Raw genomic sequence first — 20,381 nt, forward strand, 5'->3', positions numbered from 1 at the left:
TCGCGTAATACATGGCTAAGTAATTCTTGTAGCAGAATCCCAAACAGAAAAGCTACCGGGCTTTCACTTCTGTGTGTACGAATTCATATACGTTTGAAGAGCAAAGGTGGGGATTGATCCCTAACGTTTCCAGATCTTATTACGGTTTAATTCTCCCTCCTACCTAGAAACTGGGGAATGGCACAGAGTGAGCACCCTAAGTAGACGGCGAGAGGTGTCAAAAGGCGATGTGAGCGTCGGGGGAACTCAGCCTAGAGCTGCCGGAGGACAGGGACGAGAAGCCCTGCGTATTTCTGCGCTGGGAGCTGCCCCTACGTTGGGGTTCCCATGCCAGACCTCCCCGCGCCGGGTTGCGGCTGCGGGAGCCGGCCCCGCGGCTCCGCGCACCGCATCCCTCTGTGACCGTCCCGCCCCGCAGTGCGGCCCTTCTCCCTCCCAATGGGACGGGATCCGCGACCGAGACGGGAACGGCTGTCCCACCTAATGCGTGTCAAAATGGGGGCGTTTTAAGCGTTTTCTTCGCGGACACAAGAGAACTTTCCCTGCCGCAGCCGCCCCAGAGAGCTCCCGTCGCGTAAAGGAGCTTTGCAGAACGCTCGCTTTGTATCGGCAGCGCCTTTGGCCCCGATCCAGCGCAGTGAGTGAAAATGTGCGTTATTTGCTGGCGGGGCAGCGGGAGCGCCGCGAAGTATTGCATCCATATGTGTACGGGACGGAGGCTGCACAGCGGCAAACCTGTAGGAAGAGGAGTTAATGCGCAGCACTCCTCCAGCCGAACGTCGGATTTATTCGTTTCGTTTCCACCTCCAAACCGATCTGCTGCTGGATTAGATGACAAAATCATTGGCTTTAAAATAAGCTTAGACGAATGTCAGCCTGATCCCCCCAAACGCGCTTTCGTTTGATGCGAGCTCGCGATTGTAACCCCAATTTAAAATCTCAAAGGGGAAAAAAAAAAAAAAAGATCTGCGGAAGCGAAAGTTTTAGCCCGGTTTAGAAAAATAACCTCAGAACACGGTTTGCGGTGCGGTGCAGCCCAAGCCGCACGGCGCTGAGGGTCGCAGCAACACCTCCCGACCCTCACTGGTGGACATCGAAATGAGGGCATTCCGCGCAGCGCCGGCACTGAGCGCATCGTCCGCGCACTGTCGTCTGGTGCGGAAGACTGCGAGGTGAACCCGCGGTCCTTTGAAAGAGGAGGGTTCATTTCAGTAGGAAGAAAAATAGGGAAAAGGAAAAAAAAAAAAAAAAAGAAAGAAAGAAAAGAAAAGAAAAGAAACGTGGTGTCGAGTGCTTGCACGTTTGGGAACGTACTTGGAACTGCGAATTGGGTACAGGCGGTAGAAAAGCGCAACTTTTCGTTTGCCTCTTCGAAGTATATTTCCCACGCGCGGTCAAACATTGCTTTTAGTGAAGGAAAGGGAATGTGTCCATTCCCTACAGCCAGAACAGCATCGCCGCTGGGATGCCTCTGGGGCAGCGGGACAGGAGAAGAGCTGATCCCGCGGGGCTGACCTTGGCCTCGGGCACTGCCATGAGCCAGCCGGCGGTGGGCAGAAGGCAGCGGGCTTCCGAGGACCCCGTGGTCCCTTTTCCTTCCCTGCCGCAGGCTCCTCGGTGCTTGCCCCACGGGTGGCGAAGCTCTGTGTCCTCCCCGTCTTCTCCCGGGTGGGAGATACCTTCGTCTCTGAGGGAGGGAGCGCGGAGAGGAGCTGCCATCGCCTCCACACCGGTGCCGAGGGGGATGCGGCTCCGGGAGGGCTTCACAAACGCTCCCCAGATTGGAGCTCAGGGCAGCGCCTTCCACCCGAGTGCAGCGTCCCCTCTCTTCCCTGACGGCATGCGAGTTTTCTTTCAAAACACCTTGTCGGTGTGAGGCAGCGGGAGGAAAACGCTTAGCCCGGTTTCGAGGCTGTACAGCGGTTTGCCCCGTTAGCAGCGGTTGAAGGTTGGCTGGGCTGAACCTCCACCGCACTCGTTTCGCCCGTGTAGAAGGGCTCCTAAGGCTTTTAAGACTTAAGATTCCAAATACGAGGCATGACATGGATGCGCCTCCACCTCCATCTGAGCGCTGCTGTCGGCAGCAGTCTGCAGCCCTTCCACTGGTTGTCGTGTAGGAAATGAAAACAAACAAATAAACAAACAGGCCGAGACGCCCAGAGCACCGCTCCGCTGCGGGTCTGCAGCTCTGCACCGATCCGCGCTCCGTGAGGGGACGGGAGGAGACCGGCGGGACTGCGGCTCTCCGCAGGCTTTCTCCCTGAGGTTCTCTCGCTGTGTGGCCGCCGTGTCCCGGCCAAGAGGGCCGCGATGTGGCGGGCGGGGGGCAGCGGGAATCCCGTTGGCAGCATTTCCACACACAAAAGAGGCATTTCCTTCCCTGCCTGGGGAGAGCGGGCGGGCTGCGGGGAGCTCGGGGCCGGCAGCGGGCGGGAGGGCGGCCGGGCTCGTCACCCCGCTCTGACCATCTCCTCGTTCACCTTCGCAGGTCTGGGCGACGCCTGGGGACAGCCGAGCAGGATAGGGCCCTTGGATAACGTGGCCAAGGAGCTCGGATCCCACTTGCTTCAGGTAGCGGATTCATTCCTCGGGGGCGGGAGGTACATCTGGGTTCGATCTGCCGGCGGTAGCACCTGGAAGCACAGCGCTCAAGTCCCGCCGATCCGCGCTGCAGTTCTTCTCAATCCACACTATGTGGGAGAACTTAGGAAGTCGCAGTGCGTGTCAGCCGGAGGAAATAATAATAATAATAATAATAATAATTACCTATAGCTCTTTTTTTTTTTTTTTTTTTTTTTTTTTTCATTCTCTTTCTTTTTTAATATGTGAACTTTAATACTGCCAGGAATTTACTTATTTATTTATTTATTTATTTATTTATTTATTTATTTATTTTTATCCTCCCCCTGCTTTTAAAGACGTAGTAAACCGTAATCGTTTAACGGCCGGTTTTACGGCTGGAGGTTAATTTCTGGTCATAGAGCCGGCGTTGTTTTCACCGTGCGCTCCAGGGGGATATAAAAAGTCAACAGGCGCTCTGTGAGGGGGTTCGAACACCTCTCCTAGGGGCGGCCGGCTCAGCCCCGGCCCCTCAGGCTCAGGGAGGCGGCTGTGCTTTGCGAGGCCGTCTGGAAGCGCAGCTCCCACGTATTTCTGAAGCGCTGCAGGCGGCAGGTTCACAACCGTCGGTCTGCCTTTAAAACCCTTATCAAGGATAAGGACCGAGGGCAAAAATCGAGGATGAAAATCGCGGCTGGTGCACTTGCTCCTCTGCCAGCTTGGCGTTAAATAGTATTTGTTAATCGCCTGTAATGCTCATTTTACCGTTCACTCGTTCGTGAATTACGACTGATTTAATAGCAGCAGCAATTTTGCTGTAGACTTTTTGAAGGGTTCTTAGACTGAAGCGTAACAAGGGATGTTTCAGCTTGGTTGTGCTTGTCTGTAGGGGAAGGTGGACCTGCTGTACTGTGGTGAAGTGAGGGGAGATAGCCACAGGTCCAGTCAGGTGAATCAAATGCAGGATGACAGTGCTTAGCTGAAAAGTGATGGTCGAAGATGCAATAATTTATCTTCCACTGCAATACTGCTATGAAATTTGCGGTCTAAAAAAGGAAAAAATGCAAAAGCAAAGAGTAATCTGGTTTCAATTACATACTGTGGAGTCAGTAGGCCAGAGAATAATTTGGAATATGTATTTATATATTTTTATAGGGGCAGCAGTGTAGAAGCATGAAGTTCAGGATTTTATTGCTTCCCTCCCAGTTCAATAACTTAAAATATGAATTAAAATTGGTGTCTGCTTTATCCACGTGCTGCAAAAAGAACTTTATCCAATAATGTTCATGTGTGTATATCGATCGAGGCTTCCAAAATGGATAGTAGATAGTGGATAGTTTTTGAGAGGATCAGATGCTCTAGAAAGAATGTCTAACTTTGGGAACAGAAGAATCAAGGACAAAAATTAAGGCATCCCACATCAATAGGTCACATGTCCTAATCCTAGCCAGTTATTTTATCTAGCACGAATGACACACAGCACAGTTAAACTTCAGTTTTTCCTTACATAAGTAATGTTTACCATCCAGTTAATATTCCCATCAATAAGAATCTGCATAACGTATTACCACTAGCTGAGGTTCCCAAATTCTGGGCATATAAATTAATGAGCATAGGTGTCTTTCTTCAGGTGTGAGATATTTGAATGCTGTTTTGATTACTTTTTTTTTTTTTTAAAGTTAACCTAGTTACTTAGCAAACAGTCCCATGTTCAGAAATACATTAATACAAATATAGTCAAAGAAATCTTAAGTTTTGCTTATGATATCATTTAATATACTGCAAATAGTGGTAAGCTGCATCTGCCAATTATAGCATAAAAAATGGCTTGTGTAGTACTAGATTTTCCCCTAAGCACCACATAGCTCAGGATTTGTGCTAAGTACTAAAATAACCAGAATCAACAGGAGAATGTTAACTTAAAGTGAGCAGTAAAGCTCGCATCTGTAGGGGGAATGAATTGGATTTCACAATGTGTGCACGTGTCATAGAGGTTGTAGGAACAGCTTCAGATAAAAGTTTCTATTTCTGAACTGTGATGTTTTCTGCTCTTTAAGTTGGATAACAGTCTTATTCCAAAAGACTTCAAATACTTCTTTGACGTAAATGGTTTAAACAGAATGCTTTCTTTTTAACCTACGCGTTTCTCTTCTACAGACTTTGGATGGCTTTGTTTTTGTGGTAGCATCAGATGGCAAAATAATGTACATCTCAGAAACAGCGTCTGTACATCTTGGCTTATCCCAGGTAGGACTGATTTATTTTGCCCATCTGTTAAATGTGGATGCTGTGTTTGGAACTTAACACGAGTATCTGGCCATACATATAGAAAGTCATCATTTTTTAGGGTATTTGAAGCTTCAACTTTGTTTTCTGATAAATGGCCCTACTTAAATATTCAATTTTCCTATACTTACAACCACATCACGACTGTCTTTATATCTTTTCTTGTTCATTGTATTTTACTCCTCATTACCTTTAAGAAGGGTAATAAATAATACGATATTGCAAATTGCAGATATATGCAGAGCTTGAAACCCAAGCCTCTTGCCTGTGTGGTAACGCTATACGTCTGAAATGAAGTTTAGAATTCAAGGCTGTATGTTTTAGATTGTGTGAGATATTGAGACTTGCTATGAAATAGAGAGGAAATCTGATGTGGAACATGAGTTTTATGGTAAACGTTCTTTAGGAAAAAAAAAAAAAAAAAGAAAAGGGGGCAGATTTATGAGTGTTCACATGGAATTCAAGGTAGTTTTTCTTGAGTTTTTCCAGCTCAGTGGTCTTTTCAGTAAAGCGTTTTATATGGTTGTGATAGAACTCATAAAACTCAGTTTACTACTGTTCTGCACAAGAAGTATAAGGGTTTTTTATTGTTGATTCTTTTTTTTTTCTTAGAAGGATATTTCTAATTTTTTTGCCTTCTTGGGATAGACGCAAAGGCAAACAGCCTGAATTTATTGAGGAGTGCAAGTTTCCATACATTTGTGTATAAATGTGTTACACAGTTTCATTGGTAGCACCTGACCTAAAGCTTGCTGAAGTCCAATAGAAAAATCCCTAATTAATTTCACTGGGCCCTGGATGAGACTTCCAAGAAACAGAACTGTTTCTTCAGAACTGGTTGCAGCTGGAACACTTCTTAGTTTAAAATAAAATTAAGTGAAAAATTAATAGTAGAGAGAAGAAGAAGAAGGAGATGAAAATGAGAGAGAGAAAGATGTTTTGTTACAGGCAAGGTATTCAGGGAGCAGAGAAGGGGATGAGTGTGAGTACTTTATCTTGGTAGTAATAAATATTTTTGTTTGAAAAATGGTAAAGTTCTTTGGATGTGTGTTTACAATAGTGGAATTAGAATTAGTAGCTATGAGAAAAAAAAAGAAAAAAAAAACAGAACTCAAAGGATGGATAGAAAAAGCAAATATTTCATCTCATAAACCCCATTTCTAAATACAGAGGCAACTGTGATCACTGTTTTTCTAATCTCTTTTACAAAAAGTAATTTTGAAGATCAGTGTTTTGCATGGATACATTTTTTTCTGCCAACTTTAAAAATGTGTCCAGGCAACGTTCCTATTTCAAGCAGTTTGTTCAGTTGAGCCTGTTACAACACAGTATTTGTTGTTTCATATCATTTAATACACATTCAAATTACTTCAAATAGTGCTTTGTTTTAGAATAGACTTTCTTCCAAATGGCCACATTTTCTTCTCTGAATCAGCAGCCTTATTAGAAGCTTTTCTCCCCCTAATATATCGAAAAGGTCCACAACATTGCTGACTACTTGAATAGAATCACTGAGTCAGTACAATTGTTCCAAAGGACTGAATGTTACCATCTGTCCTTGCTAGAGTATAGTCTGTTTGATAAGTGCTAACTGATTTAGGTCTTGTCCAGATTTTGTTTGTTTGTTTGTTTGTTTGTTTAGTGGAATATCAGTTCATCAAATCTAGGAGGTCTCAATATTATCCAGTCATCTGACGAAATTAAGGACCTGCATGTTGAGTAGATTGGTGGATCAACTTTGCCACAATCAAGGAGAAGGGACTGAAAGCATCATAAAGGCTTTAATTGTCTCTAGCCTTTATGATATTATGGTCTTTTGCACATACCGTGTTCCCCCTTGTGTTTCACACATCTCTCTATAAGCCCTTCCTGCAAGAGCTGCCAAGGAAAGCTAGAGGATTCAGTCGTATTGTTTTTTTATTCAAAATCTCAAATATTTCACTTTAGCCCAGTAAATTAATGGGCTCTATCCTTGAATTCCCCAGAAAACTATAGATCAGAGAGGACAGAGAGTTATGATACCTAAAGACATGCTTTGGGATCAAACCACCGAGTACTCCAGCAGTTTAACAGCTTTTCATGTATAAATCTAAAGGACAATTAAATAGACAGTGATTTTTGCTCACTTTTCTTATGTTGTTTTATCCTCTAATCTAATAGATTGCTCAATGATCTGTTTTCCAAAAGACAATTATAAGCAATACTAGGACTAATTCTAGGCTGTTCCTAAATACTAGGATATTAATGCGCTAGTACTGGGATATTTCTGTACTCTTCCCTGGGCTCTAAATGAGTTCTTGTTCCTATTTCACTGGAAATCATTGGGAGTTTTGCCACCAACATCAACAAGAATGAGATTGGTCTGTAGAAGCAAATTCTGCAGGTCTCCCTCACCAGGTCATAATCCCACTCTATATTTTCAACAAGTGCTCTCATAGAGCTCCAGCCAATACAAGCTGAAACTAGAGTGATGATGATTGTAGAAAATCTCCTAGAGTGTGCATAGAAAGACCTTTTTATTAAATAATTTGACAATTAACTAGTCCACACATCAATTTCCAGTTAAAGTGCAATTTGTTTAAAAATATATATTTAAACTAAGCAAAAAGTCAATTTAAAAACATTATGCAGGATATTCTTGGATACCTACTACAGCAGCCTTTATCTTCTTGTAGATCTTTAACTTAAGCAGAAGGAACTTGGAACTTCTGAGTAACCCATCACTGGCCAACGTAATTAAGAGAGTTCAGAAATGTAAAAACAGCATGAAGATTCACTCATTCTGCTTGCAGTGTCAGGGAATCAGAAAAAGTACTTCTGAAAAGACCACATTTTCATTTGTAGACCTGTTGGTTAAATTTGTGGGTTTGGATTTTGATCAGCTTTTCCACTCATCTCTAACAGTAAATACTGTAAATATGAAGAGTTAGGATCTCTAATTTCATCTAATTTCAATTGGCCTCAGACCATTGTTGAACAGACTCGTTCAAGCTGAGATAAAGCCAATTTCTTGCCTCTTTTTTTCTACATGGATAACAAATTGATTCCGATTCCCCAAATACATTTTCCCTTTGCAGTCCAAGGACACAGGATGGAGAATAAAATCCTCTTAGGAAATCATTTTGAAAGTCTGGACCTTATTCCAGCCATTTTCAAGGCCCATGAGGGAGCTGAGCTTATCTTTGACTTTTGATAAATCTTGAAATATTTAACCACAAATATCTGAACTTCTCTAGGAGTTTATTTTACTTTCATCAAATCAGTATATGAAAGGCAAAATGTGTAATTATTTGCTCTAGAATCCATCTACTTAGTCCTGTGTTTATTATGTATCGTTTCTTGGCAGGAAAAAAATGTGCAGCTGAGTTACACATAAAAAAGCTCTTAGTAGGAAACAGCAATATTTGGTAGTAAGCAGGTATTTACAGATATTAAAAAGCTGCGTCAAGGAAGTTGGTTCAATAAGCCCGAGGCACGGGATTTTAGAAAGTTTATGAATTGAACCATATACTTTTTTTCCCCAGTTTTCAGTGTTTCATTGTAGGCTTTATAATAGTATGCACATACTATGTGTAGCAGGAGACTGTGGTCAGTTTCAAGATTATGTATACATATTTTGGTTATTTGACTCTTACTTAGACCCCGTCTCTTTGCTGACGGCTTTATGTTTCCACTAGTATTTTTACAATGAATTTTGGTTTCAGCATTCTGTGTTCACCCCCTGCTGATTTTGCTGGCCTTGCAAATACATGTATCGGAGCAGAAAATATTCCTGTGTACATAATGAGAAAAACTAGTCATTAGTTTAACAAAGTGCTTTAGTTTTTGAATTTTAAGCATAAGCCCCGTGATGCAAATTACATTGTTGAGAAAAATGTGACTTTAGGCCCAGTCCTGTGGATCCTGTGAACAAAGGTGCGCTTCTGGGAGTGCTCTTTTTGGAGTGGGTAGTTACTTCCAGAAAATCAAGAGGTATCCATGTGTTATGCCTCTAAGAGAGTAGATACATGCCAGTGTGGTTATGATTACACTTATAGTAATAGCAAAGATGGCATAAGATCTTCTGGATTACAGCAGTTGATTTTGTCAGTCAGGTTGTTTGGTGTTGTATTTGTAAGAAAGTCTTCATATCAGAAGGTATGAAGACCTCTTCCTTCCCCTTCTTTCTTTATTCCCTCCTCTCTTCATCCTGCCCCTCCTTTCTTTTTATTTTCCTGTTTCTTCTTCCATCTCTTCTCTCCTTCTTTTCTTTTTTTTCTCTTTCTCTCTCTCACTCTTTTTCCTCTTAATCAGTGCAATATTACTCTGATTAGAATATAAGGTTAGTGTTGGTGTTTTTTGCTTTTGCAGGGAGGGGTTGTTGGAGAGAAGTGGGGAATAGATGGCTAGAAAAAAAAAGGTTAGTTTGCATAGTCTTGGGAAGAGACATTCCATGAATAATGCAGAAAACGGAACTATGAGAAACATTTTCGGAAAAAGATTGCTTTGTGGGGTAGACAACTTCATTTATTCCAAAGAAAAAGCAACTCACACATCTTAGCAAATCAGTAGGATTGGCTCAGAAGAATAGGCTAAATTACTTCACCTCTCAGCTGTCTCTGATCTTGGGGGCCCAAGGCACATCAGGCCACAGTGAACAATTGGGCAGCCTGACACTAATTTAAAACACAGGCTCAAAGTATTGGTTCACTCCTTAAATCAATTACTGCATCTATCTGGAGACTTTTGTTGGTGAGTTTTATACGTGGCAAACAGAGTTAGCAAAAAGGACATACGGCACATGCCGCTCATTTTTTTTGTGCAACACTTATTATGGGTACAACAGTGTGAAAGACAGAAATACATTCCTGTTCAAGCAAAGTACGAGCGAGAAGAGGGAATACAAATATTTAAGACAAAACTCCTAGTCTATTTTCTGTGCATGTTTACTTAAGGCAGCACAGGCTCAAGCCAGTGCCCGTGAAAATCTGTGGAAGTCCAATCTGTCTTCTGAATTCACTGGTTACTGTTCTGAGCTCTGTGTATTACTGTGCATGGAATGTGGTGGATGATTGCTGGAAAAAATAACACAAAAGAAATATGTAAGTCTAAGAGACTGGCTCTGAAGGCTCTGTTGCCATCCGAATGCAGGTGATAGCTTCTGGAAACCTGTGAATTTTTGTTTTGTTTTGTTTTTTTGGATATCTGTCTTTCTGAGAGACATTAATACAGTTTAGAGATTTTATTCCATTTTGTAGTGATCTAGCATTTCTACAGCTGCTCTAGTTTATCACTTCATTTACCATGAGCAGCTCTTACGTGTTCAGATCATCACCAGAAACTCCCACAAAAGCCCCTATATCATTATTCACTGCTAAAGAAGGAATTAATTCAGTTTAAGTGGTAAAATTCAGAATGCGGTTTTGATACATTCGATTTATGCCTAAAAAAAATGGTGTGCAGTTACCTAGATGCATTATACGCAGCTCGCTGAAGAATGCTTTGGGGATAGGAAAGAATTGATGGGCGGTAGCACTGCTTCATGTGTTACGTGTCTCTTCACAGGTGGAGCTTACTGGTAATAGCATTTATGAGTATATACATCCTTCCGACCACGATGAGATGACGGCTGTTCTTACTGCTCACCAGCCTCTTCATCCTCACCTCTTACAAGGTACTTGTGTGATCTGTGGTCAAACTACCATCAGAAAATTAAAAAAGGAAAGTAACAATTCCAGGCTGAGTTGTGACAAGTTCTTATTTATCCAATGTGAGGCTACGTATGCAAATGGAGGATGAGTACGAACTTGAAATTGTGACCTGGGATTTTGGTTTGTGGCAGTAAAGAGAGCAAGGTATTCTACATTATGTAATGCTTTCCATGCAGTGGAGTCCATGCAGTTTTAAACAGTTATTTATTTTTTGTCCAGTGGCAATTTCATTTCTTTTGTTTTGTCATCAGTGCTGAGGTTGCAGGAAAGTCTCAATTGTTTTGCCGTGCAAAGCTGCAGCTATGTGGTCTCAGAGAAAAAAAAAAAAGAATATGCTAGGCAACTTGGAAATAGGTGGACATTCTTAGTATTAAAAAAGCAACTTTTAAATTCGGAATTTGGATGAAAGCCCAGAGCTAATAGTCTCCACGGTAGGAAGAGAAAAATTTGATTTTATAAATTACTTACATTAGAATTTCTCATTTACAAAGTGATCTCTCAAGGGAAATAATATTCTCTTGCCTTGGTGCTGGGTCACTGATTCACCAAACCTGTCTACACATCCTGTTCAGGTGCTGCGGATGATTTACCCAAACGTATCCATACAGCATGGTGCTAAGTTGGATGGAGTGTCAGGGAAGACAGCAGAACTTTTATTATGTGAACGCCAGGATCAGACTGTCCACTCTGGCTGTGCACAGACACCACACATAAATATTAACATAATCCTTTGTGTATTAAGTTACTTCATTGTTGTTACTACTACAAAATTAACAAAAGTATGATCATCTTCACACCCTCGTCTTCAGTAACTTTGATATCCCATGGGGCAATTCCTTGAGCTATAAAATATCAGAATAATTTGGCTCCATCATGTGAAAAGTGCTTTCATGTATATTATTTCATATTTGTTTAAACAACTGAAGTTCACATCTTGCTAGTTTGCTTTTTTCTGAGCTTCTTAATACTGTACTCCTAAAGCATGAGGAGCTTTGGCCTTGCACCATAATTCTGTTCAAGAACAGGAAGTTTTTTTTAGTTATGGTGCGTATGCAGTTTTTGCACTTAGTGATCTCACCACAGTTCTGCCTGCTGTGATTCCCTCAGTGCAGAGCTGTACACATTTCATTCCAGGAAAGTTGAATGCACCTTGGAGCATCTGTAGTGCTCAGAGTGCTGTAAATGACAGAATTATCATAGCCATCTTCTCTCTTCTTCTTCCCTAAGCACATTCTGTAGAGTACCTCTCAGAGTCTTCAAAAACAAACTCTTGGACTCTTCTGATTCTACTTGTTACTTCACCATTTCATAGTTTTCTCACTCCTCTCTCAGGGATTGTTTTATTATTACTTTTGATGTTAAAAAATGCACATTTTTTTCCTTGTCTCCTACTTTACTAATGAGCAGAGGGGATGCCTCTAGTACAAATCCATGACTTTTAATGCAACTGTGTTGGCATCTAGAATGAGTAGTAAGTTATTTTTATACCCACTTACCAAATGCAATAGCCTCATGTTTTTGTTTTATACACACACACACACATTTGTATTTGAAGAGAGTTTTACAAGTTTAAGATCATGCATAACGGATCTGAGTTAACTTCCATGCCACTTGCAAGCAAGCTTTCAGCTTTTCCTGTTCTCTGTTTAGTATTATGACTCTGGCTTACCAGAAGTGAGACAGCACACTCACACTGTTCCAGAAGCTTTTTGTTCATTCAGAACCAGTTATTGCCTGTTTATTGCTCACATTTGGTGGATGTCTCGAGATGCTTGGTTTTGTCTGTTTCTTCACTAAAATAATCAGGTCCCTCTTATTTTAGCTACTTATGGTCAAATTTCATCTTTAACAAATTCTTCTCACTGTGAAGTGTAATTCAGTTCTGTTGTGTTTTTGTTTGAAAAAGATTTTACTCACAGTTGAAACTGCTAATTTCAGTTTATTTAGAACTGTTTCAGTCTGAAACTCTGCTGATGATTTGCTCCAGATATGTGCCTCATTCTCTGTAGCTTGCTCTACCTCATTCTACGTAAATACTGTCTGTTATTAGCATCAAGATCTCAGTTCTCAGTAGTGCTAAGGTAAATGAAAATTCACTTTGAAATGCTATATATTTGCATATGTTTTGTTTGCATAGAATTCTGTGTAGCAAAAACATAAAAACATTGGCATCTTATTTGGAATTCTAGACCTGGAAGACAAATAAAGGAGTTAAGCTGTGTTTTGGTTTCTATAGGGATTATTTTATGCAAATCTTACTTCTCTGTGTCTCTTCCCCATACAAGGCATAGGGTTGGTATACTAAAATGTGCAGAATCCATAGCTAAACCTTTCTAAAATGAACAGTTAGCCAGTCATTATTGATAAATGTCCTCCTTCTGACTGTTGTTCCCTTTTCTGCAGTGTGTAAGTTTAATTTCTAGGCATAACTTAAAAATTGCCTTGGCCCACAGAAATCACAGTATCCTCAGTAAATTCCTGAAACCTCTTTAGTAATGGTAGGAAAGAAACATCTTCTGTTTGTATCTCAGTAGATATTCTGAATAATTTATATAAAACACAGAGTTTTATAATAACTTAGTACATAGGAAAGTTGAGTGAAAGTGGCTTTTTCTAATAAAAGGGAAACTGACTTTTTAAAGAGGTGGTTCTTTTTTTTCTTTTTTCTTTTTTTTGGTCATTCAGTTTATCTCTTTTAATCTCTTAAAGAGTGTCTGAATCATCCTGTCATGAACTTTGTTATGTTATAGATCTCTCCAATCTACGATATTAGTCAGGAGTAAAATCAATGTGGCACTGCAGTCACAGCCACCCATAATACAGATTTCCATGTAACTTTACTTGCTCAAGATATATTCTGCTAATTTTCAGTTATGTATGCATATTTTTAGTTCAGTTGCTATTCCTACAGTTGAATTTGGATAAGGTCTGTTATGATAGAAATAAAATCATAGATGTGAACATACACTGATAGTAATCCAGGGTAGCTCTTTTTTCCCTCCAGATTTATACTCTTTATACATTTTGATGCTTTCCCTTTATTTCTTCATTTGCTTTTAGCCTTCTTCACTGTTCTTTGTTAAACTCTTCAAAAAATTCCCTCCACCTTGTAATAAAAAAGAAGATACATTAATTTTGGAAGCATAAAGCTTCATAAATTTTATCTTTTCAATTTTTTAAAACTTATATTTCATAATGTTTCGTGTCCAGCAAGGAACGTATTCAAGCAAAAAGTGTAGCTACTTTACTTTTTTAAAAGAAAGGGAAAGTTCTTGAAGAATCACATTCTTCCAGGAGCTGGACTTCATAGCAATACTAAATGCAGTAACATCTGGAAAAATGGAAATCGGTAAACTGACTGTTGTGTCAGCTCTATTCAGATAAGTCCAGTGTGCTATGGACATAAGGCAAGTTAGGTAAGGAAGGCTTACCTAAGGCCAAGAAACTGTAAGGAAGTAGTTCACAAGCAGAGGACAGGAAGCTCAGTGTGAGCTCCTGTGGTGATGCTGTGGCAAAAAGGGTGCTGGAAAATCCATATGCATATAAGCAGGGGAGTATTGAACAGGAGTAGAGAGGGTGAAAGGGTGACTGACTGCTTTCTTTGTACGATGTTGTGAAGTGGACACTCAATTCTTCTGTATAATTCTATTGTACACTTTAAAAAAAAAATGGAGAAAAGGAACCACAAAAATGATTGAAGGACTAGAAAGGCTTATAATGAGGGATGAAAGAACACCATCTGTTTGGTTTATCAAAAAGAAGATTGGGAGGTGACTTGATTACTGTGTATGCGTACTTCTAAGAGAAGAAAATACTGGGAATTAAATAACTGTTCTAAAAGAAAAAAAAAAACAAAGCATATCAAGAATCAAGGCCCGTGAACTGAAACCACAAAAGCTCGAATGAGAATAATGCATACATTTATAACTAGGGGTTTAAGTAATCACAAGAATAAAATAGTGAGGGAAGCAATGGTTTCTTCCTCTTTTGATGTCTTCAGATCAAGGACATATGCATTTTATAAAAGATACATTTTAGGCAAACAGAAGTTACTGAGGTCAGCACAAGAATAAGTGACTGAAGTGTAATTAACCGCAATGTACAGGTTAGACCTATGATCTAATACTCCTCTCTGGCCTTTAAAGTCTCAAAGCTATGACTCAATGAAAACCATAAGCCCCATGATCTGTGGAGGCTTTGAAGAATCTCAGCTTTAACCTACAAAGTCTTTAAGCTACCTTCTGACTTGCATGACCAGCACTGAAAATGTAAAGCAATATGGACTAGCTTTGCACTTGTAAGAAAATAAATCCATTATATTCAACTGGGGTGAGTTAGAAAAAAAAAAAGAAAAAAGAAAAAGAACGGGGAAAGGAAAGGAAAAAAGAAAAAAAAGGAAAAAAAAAGGGAAAAAAAAGAAACAAAGAAACTAGGAAAAGGAGATGGGGAACAGGAGAGGAGGGAGAGAGGAGATGGGGAAAAGGAGAGGAGAGGAGAGGAGAGGAGAGGAGAGGAGAGGAGAGGAGAGGAGAGGAGAGGAGAGGAGAGGAGAGGAGAGGAGAGGAGAGGAGAGGAGAGGAGAGGAGAGGAGAGGAGAGGAGAGGAGAGGAGAGGAGAGGAGAGGGGAGGGGAGGGGAGGGGAGGAGAGGAGAGGGGAGGAGAGGGGAGGGGAGGGGAGGGGAGGGGAGGGGAGGGGAGGAGAGGGGAGGGGAGGGGAGGGGAGGGGAGGGGAGGGGAGGGGAGGGGAGGGGAGGGGAGGGGAGGGGAGGGGAGGGGAGGGGAGGGGAGGGGAGGGGAGGGGAAGAATTTGATATCTTTTCCAAATGATGTGTGCTGGCAGTGCTTAGATTTCAGATGGCTTCGTTGGTCATTAACTTCTTTCCAAATACTGCTTAATATATTTCCAGTCTGCAGCATGTTTCTGTGTCCTGGTTTAGTTCTGTATCTGTGAATCCATACACCTCAGTTTGGCTCTTCCTGTACCACTCATGTTTCTTGCATAGGTTGATATCAAGACTCCTGGATACCTATCCTAAGATATGCAGTACTTAAATAACAGGAATCTGAGAGTTGTTCAATAGTGTAGTGCTAGGAAACTTATTTCTTAGCTTATGGAGAAGTTGTTTTGATGTATGCTATCTTTCCTGGAGAACCTACAGTTCTGGAAGCTTCTCTTTTCTGTTTCTTCCAGTAGTGGAACTGACAGATTGGGTCCACTGGATGAGATTTTCCTGCTGGAGTAGAAAGTAGTAACCGAGCAGCGCTGCTGTGCTCCAAATTGTGGGGATGATAGGTTATCAGTAGTTACTATTATTGGAAGTTTGTTACCTTTATAACTAACTGTCAAGACTCAGTGCGTGCTGCCTATCTTCCCCTGCTTAGTGCAGGAGACCTAGTAGGTTGTGGTGCTCATGCAATTTCTGCCTGACCAAGAGTAGCTTCAGAACATCTTGGAGGCATGTGAGGAGTTCGCCTCTTTCCTCACTTCACATCTATGCGGAACTACATTCTGTCAGGCTAGTAAGTCTGATCTGCTACAGCTCAACAGCAAACCATTCTGGTACTGCTAGTATGGTGGGCTGTACAATGCTGGAAATGTTGTGAAGGTATGTTGTTAAAGGTGATAATGTTGAAAAAGGTTAAATGTTAATAGGTATGTTGTTCTGAGGTGATAAGCGCTGTCATATCTGAAATAGCATCTGACTTTCAGGGGCTGAATGTGGAGGATTGTACCAGAACTGTTGTCTACAGTTAAAAAACCATAGAAGTTTATTGGGAAGTGCTTTACCTCCTGAACCATATCTATAAGAATAAAGCAGGAAATTTTTGTATGATATATCGGGGTAATGAAATCTGGATATGTCTGGTAATCTGTCATCCCTGCAGCTGAATACAAGCAAGAAAAGAGATATTTTGCCTTGCAGTTTGTGCAAGACAAGCAAGTAATATTGAGAGAGACTCAGCATCAGACACTGCTCTTCCCTATGTGTATTTGGAACTAACCAATTTAAATTAGTGTGTCTCTTGCTGGTTTCATGTGTTTTTTTTTCAAGGATTTCAAACCTTTTAAACACCTACAGCTTTCAACCATTGCTGACTTGCACATCAAGTCATGGTGTACCAAAAGCAATTTATTAACATGCCGAAAAGTAGACAATAGGAAAGGGATACTGTATTTATCAGACATACTATATGTCTGCTAGCAACTGGGTAATTCTTATATGATTTGTGATAATTATACAGTAAATAACACAAGAAGTACGAAATGCACTGTGTCAGGCTCTCCAGCTTTCAGGGCACTATTTCATTCCAGCTAAGAAGTAAACACCAGTCCACACTTTTCCTCTTGAGGAACATTATCTTCCCTACTCCCACTTTACTTGATACCAAAATAAGGGAGTAAATGGAAAACTATATACTTTGTCACACCATTCTAAAGATTTATTTTTTTTTTTCTAGTAGCACCTATGCAAAAAGACAAAACTTGGTAGGATTTTTTTGTTTGTTTTGATCCATTTAAAAGTATTTTATAGGAAAACTGTTCCTGAAGGCTAATGGTTTAACATAATGATCCTGTTGCTAATGCTTGTGATATTTTAAACTAGGGAAATCTAGAAAAAAATGCACCTCACTTAAAACCTCTTTTTTTTTTCAGTGGTAGTTATCAAAAAAGTATAGCAAGAATAGAGTGCTTCAGACTACAAATTAGAATTTGCCTTTTTACCTACTGCCCTGCTGAATTCCTTCTCTAAAAAAATTTGGAATCATCATTTGTAGGAGCAAAGGAAGATTTGGCAAATGCTAGCAAATGCTGCATTTGGATCACAGGAATGATAATTGAGACAATTTATTCTCTGCAGCACTGATGGGATTCTGGATACTGTTAGAGCACAGAATGAACTGTCCAACCGGGGAGGAAATTTGGGCAGATTTGCAAGCTTGGAACCCAAAGATATGGTTAACAACAGAACAGATTTCTTTCTACCACAGCAAGATTACCAGAACAAACCAAGTCAGCCCACAAACTTCAGTTGTCAACTTAGTATTTTCATATGAACTTGCTATCTATGCATATAAAATCTACGTTTTTACAATATAAGACATTTATATTTTATCATTCAACTGGTGTCACTTGTTTACTAAAAAGAGGACAGAGTATTCTCAAAGATATACATTTCAGCCTGTAACTTGCATGTATATATATGATGTTGCAGTGTAACAGGGAGAAGGGGAAGTAAATAATCTATTTTTTCTCGTTTACTTGGAATCCAGTTTTGATCACACCTACCAAGTAAGAACAAGGAAATGTGGTTTTCATATATCCCTTTGCATGCAGCATTTCACTTTACAGAATAGTTGTATTCACAGACTCACTCAGGCACTGTTCGTTCTGGCACAGTGATAATAAAGTTGGTGGTCAGTGTTCAGCAGTCTTGTCGGTCTCACTCCTGGTTTGCCACTAGCTTATTTGAAGGTCTGCTCTGAACTTGTCTGAGGGAAATTCACCAAATGCATTTGCAGACCCCTTCTTACCCTGACCTGTTGTGTTGGTCAGTCCTGGATTCCCAGTTTCAAGGACATCCTTAGAACTGTGTAAGCTATTCTGCAAGCATCTCCTTTGCATTGTGCCTAGAATGCTTTTACATCTCTCATGTTCTAGAAGCGGGGGTCATGTGAATTCAGAATTAAGGGCTGGATGTTGTGGCATTTGTCTCTCCTGTTTCTCACAAAAGTTGTAGCCTTGCTATGCTCAAAAAAGAAACTAGCCACGAAGCTTGCATGCTCTTTTAGTCAGCATTGTGCAGTGTGGAACCAGATGCTTTGCAGAATAAGGGCAGAACACATGCAACTTTATGGTATAGAGGAGGTAAAATGAAAATAACCAACTGAAAGAGTGAAAATATGCAGAGTGTTTGGGGGATGGGCAGGAAAGTGTCATCCAGACACGAACTTGTGCTATCTATGTTTCCACCCTATAAAACAATTCAGTAGGGACATGGAGCACAGTTTATCACATGTTCATGCTTTGACACAAAAGGAATGCATGTGCCTCTGAACAAGATGCGAGAGGAAAAGCAGAGGCAGGTAACAGTGTGCTTCAGTTTAGGTGTGCCGTTTCAAATAGTTTCTTTTTCCCATACTGTAACAGATCTTTGACACTACACACAAGCTGACCTACAGAGCAAATAGGAATCAAGACTTAAATTGGTGTGGTACATCGTTAGCTGTGTCAAAAAACTCTCATTTTTAATGCTGCATTGTAATCTTCCATAGTGATGGATAAGGCATACATTTTTGAAACAGTCCATGGTGAAGCATGGTGAAGTTTACATGCAATATATGTCAATTTACATGGTGGTTCTACAGCAAAGTGATGCCATATTTTGCTAATGTCTAAATCCAGGAATTTTGGGAAAGATGTAAAACAGTAGTCTTTACCTTACAGAAAATAAAGGCATGAGAGATGAAGCTATGGAAAAAAATATGATGGCTTGTTCACAGAACAAGCAGAATGCAGACCACAGAACTTTGTGACTGCTTCCTTTCAAAAGAGAAGAGAGATGGAGTAGAAAGCAAAGAGGATTTTCACAGTTGCAACCCCAGGGACGGACTTCCATAAAACTAACTGTAATTTCATAAAAAAGCTTGGAGAATCTTATTTGACAGTCTTGTGCAAGAGAAGTGAACATACACACAAATTCTCTATTCAAAATAGCAAAACTCATTTTGTGCACCATGACATTTATGCTGTTTACCACACTAAGAAGTATATATCTGTAAAATATAAACCGACTATTTTATTCTTGAGCTATGCTCACTGTTAAAATGTATTGCGTGATGTAGTAGGCAAGGAAAAGGGATAAATGAGATGGCATCCTTTGTAGAAATGATGTTAAGAGCTGTGAGAATGAAATACATCTTTGGTATGGCCAGGGACGACCATGTCTGTCTGTATCCTCATTCACAAGTTGCTGTGCCTCAGCTCTGTGAAGACGTTAGCATACAGATGAGTTGGTCATCTTCTGAATGCAGATGACCCCAACTTCTAGAACATGAGAAATGTAAAAGCATTCTAGGAACAATGCAAAGGAAATGCTTGTAGGACTTAATTATGAAATGAATTAGGTCATTTATTCTTTGTGTCATACTCACGAAATATACTCAGTTAAGTTGTAGCAGCACATCAAAAAGAAAGTCTCTATAAGATGACTAGGCTGTATAGTCATTAGACATTAGTAGAACAGAAACATGCCTCTGAATCTGATAAGGAAAACAGAATTTGAAAAATAAAGAATGATAAATTTGAATTATTATCTTGGACATGGACTTGCAGTGCTTCCCCTATAAAACCCATAAACTATACCTCAAACTCAATACCTATTAAGCTACCTGATAGTAGACATAGCAAAGAAGTCAGGATCTCATGAACCTCAATTACACTCTTCCAAAGAAGAGAATAGAAAAAAAGCAGAGAAATCTGCTAGAAGTATATAATCATGTTGATAAAAAACAGTGTTTTACATGCATCAGTTTTTATTTCCAAGTATTACCAATCGCTTACATTTCTGTAAAATTTGTGATTGGGAAAGGACAATCACTTTCAAATGTTAAACACCAATACAGGGCAAAAAACAAAATTAAAAACAAACAAACAAACAAACAAACAAACAAACAAAAAACAAAAACACAACAAACAAACAGAAATTTGGTATTATGAGCAATCCAAGCCAAACTTGAGATCACATTTCACATAACTGGATCAAGAGAAGCATTACGCCAAAAATGGGAGACTAAACTTTTAGAAAGAATCCTAAAGTTCTGCTTTTCATCTCTAATTCCTGTAGT

The 20,381-nt window shown here is 40.3% G+C and overlaps 1 protein-coding gene across 3 annotated transcripts in view; it reads left to right on the forward strand.

Annotated features, from left to right (window-relative positions):
• Nucleotides 1-20,381, forward strand: part of SIM2 (SIM bHLH transcription factor 2) — a 57,800-nt gene that overhangs the window by 4,121 nt on the left and 33,298 nt on the right. The window contains exons 1-4 of one of the 3 annotated variants that reach the window (XM_090122467.1): nucleotides 966-1,172; nucleotides 2,489-2,571; nucleotides 4,717-4,806; nucleotides 10,390-10,498. In XM_090122467.1, the coding sequence (XP_089978593.1) occupies nucleotides 4,762-4,806; nucleotides 10,390-10,498 (154 nt within the window). In that variant the 5' untranslated portion in view covers nucleotides 966-1,172; nucleotides 2,489-2,571; nucleotides 4,717-4,761. Of the gene's footprint in view, nucleotides 1-965; nucleotides 1,173-1,352; nucleotides 2,266-2,488; nucleotides 2,572-4,716; nucleotides 4,807-10,389; nucleotides 10,499-20,381 lie in introns of those variants that run through there. The other 2 variants (XM_090122475.1, XM_031612663.2) reach the window with 2 other exon arrangements.

Source organism: Phasianus colchicus, chromosome 1, assembly GCF_987193195.1.
Source record: "Phasianus colchicus chromosome 1, bPhaCol1.hap1.1, whole genome shotgun sequence".
NCBI classification, from domain to species: domain Eukaryota; kingdom Metazoa; phylum Chordata; class Aves; order Galliformes; family Phasianidae; genus Phasianus; species Phasianus colchicus.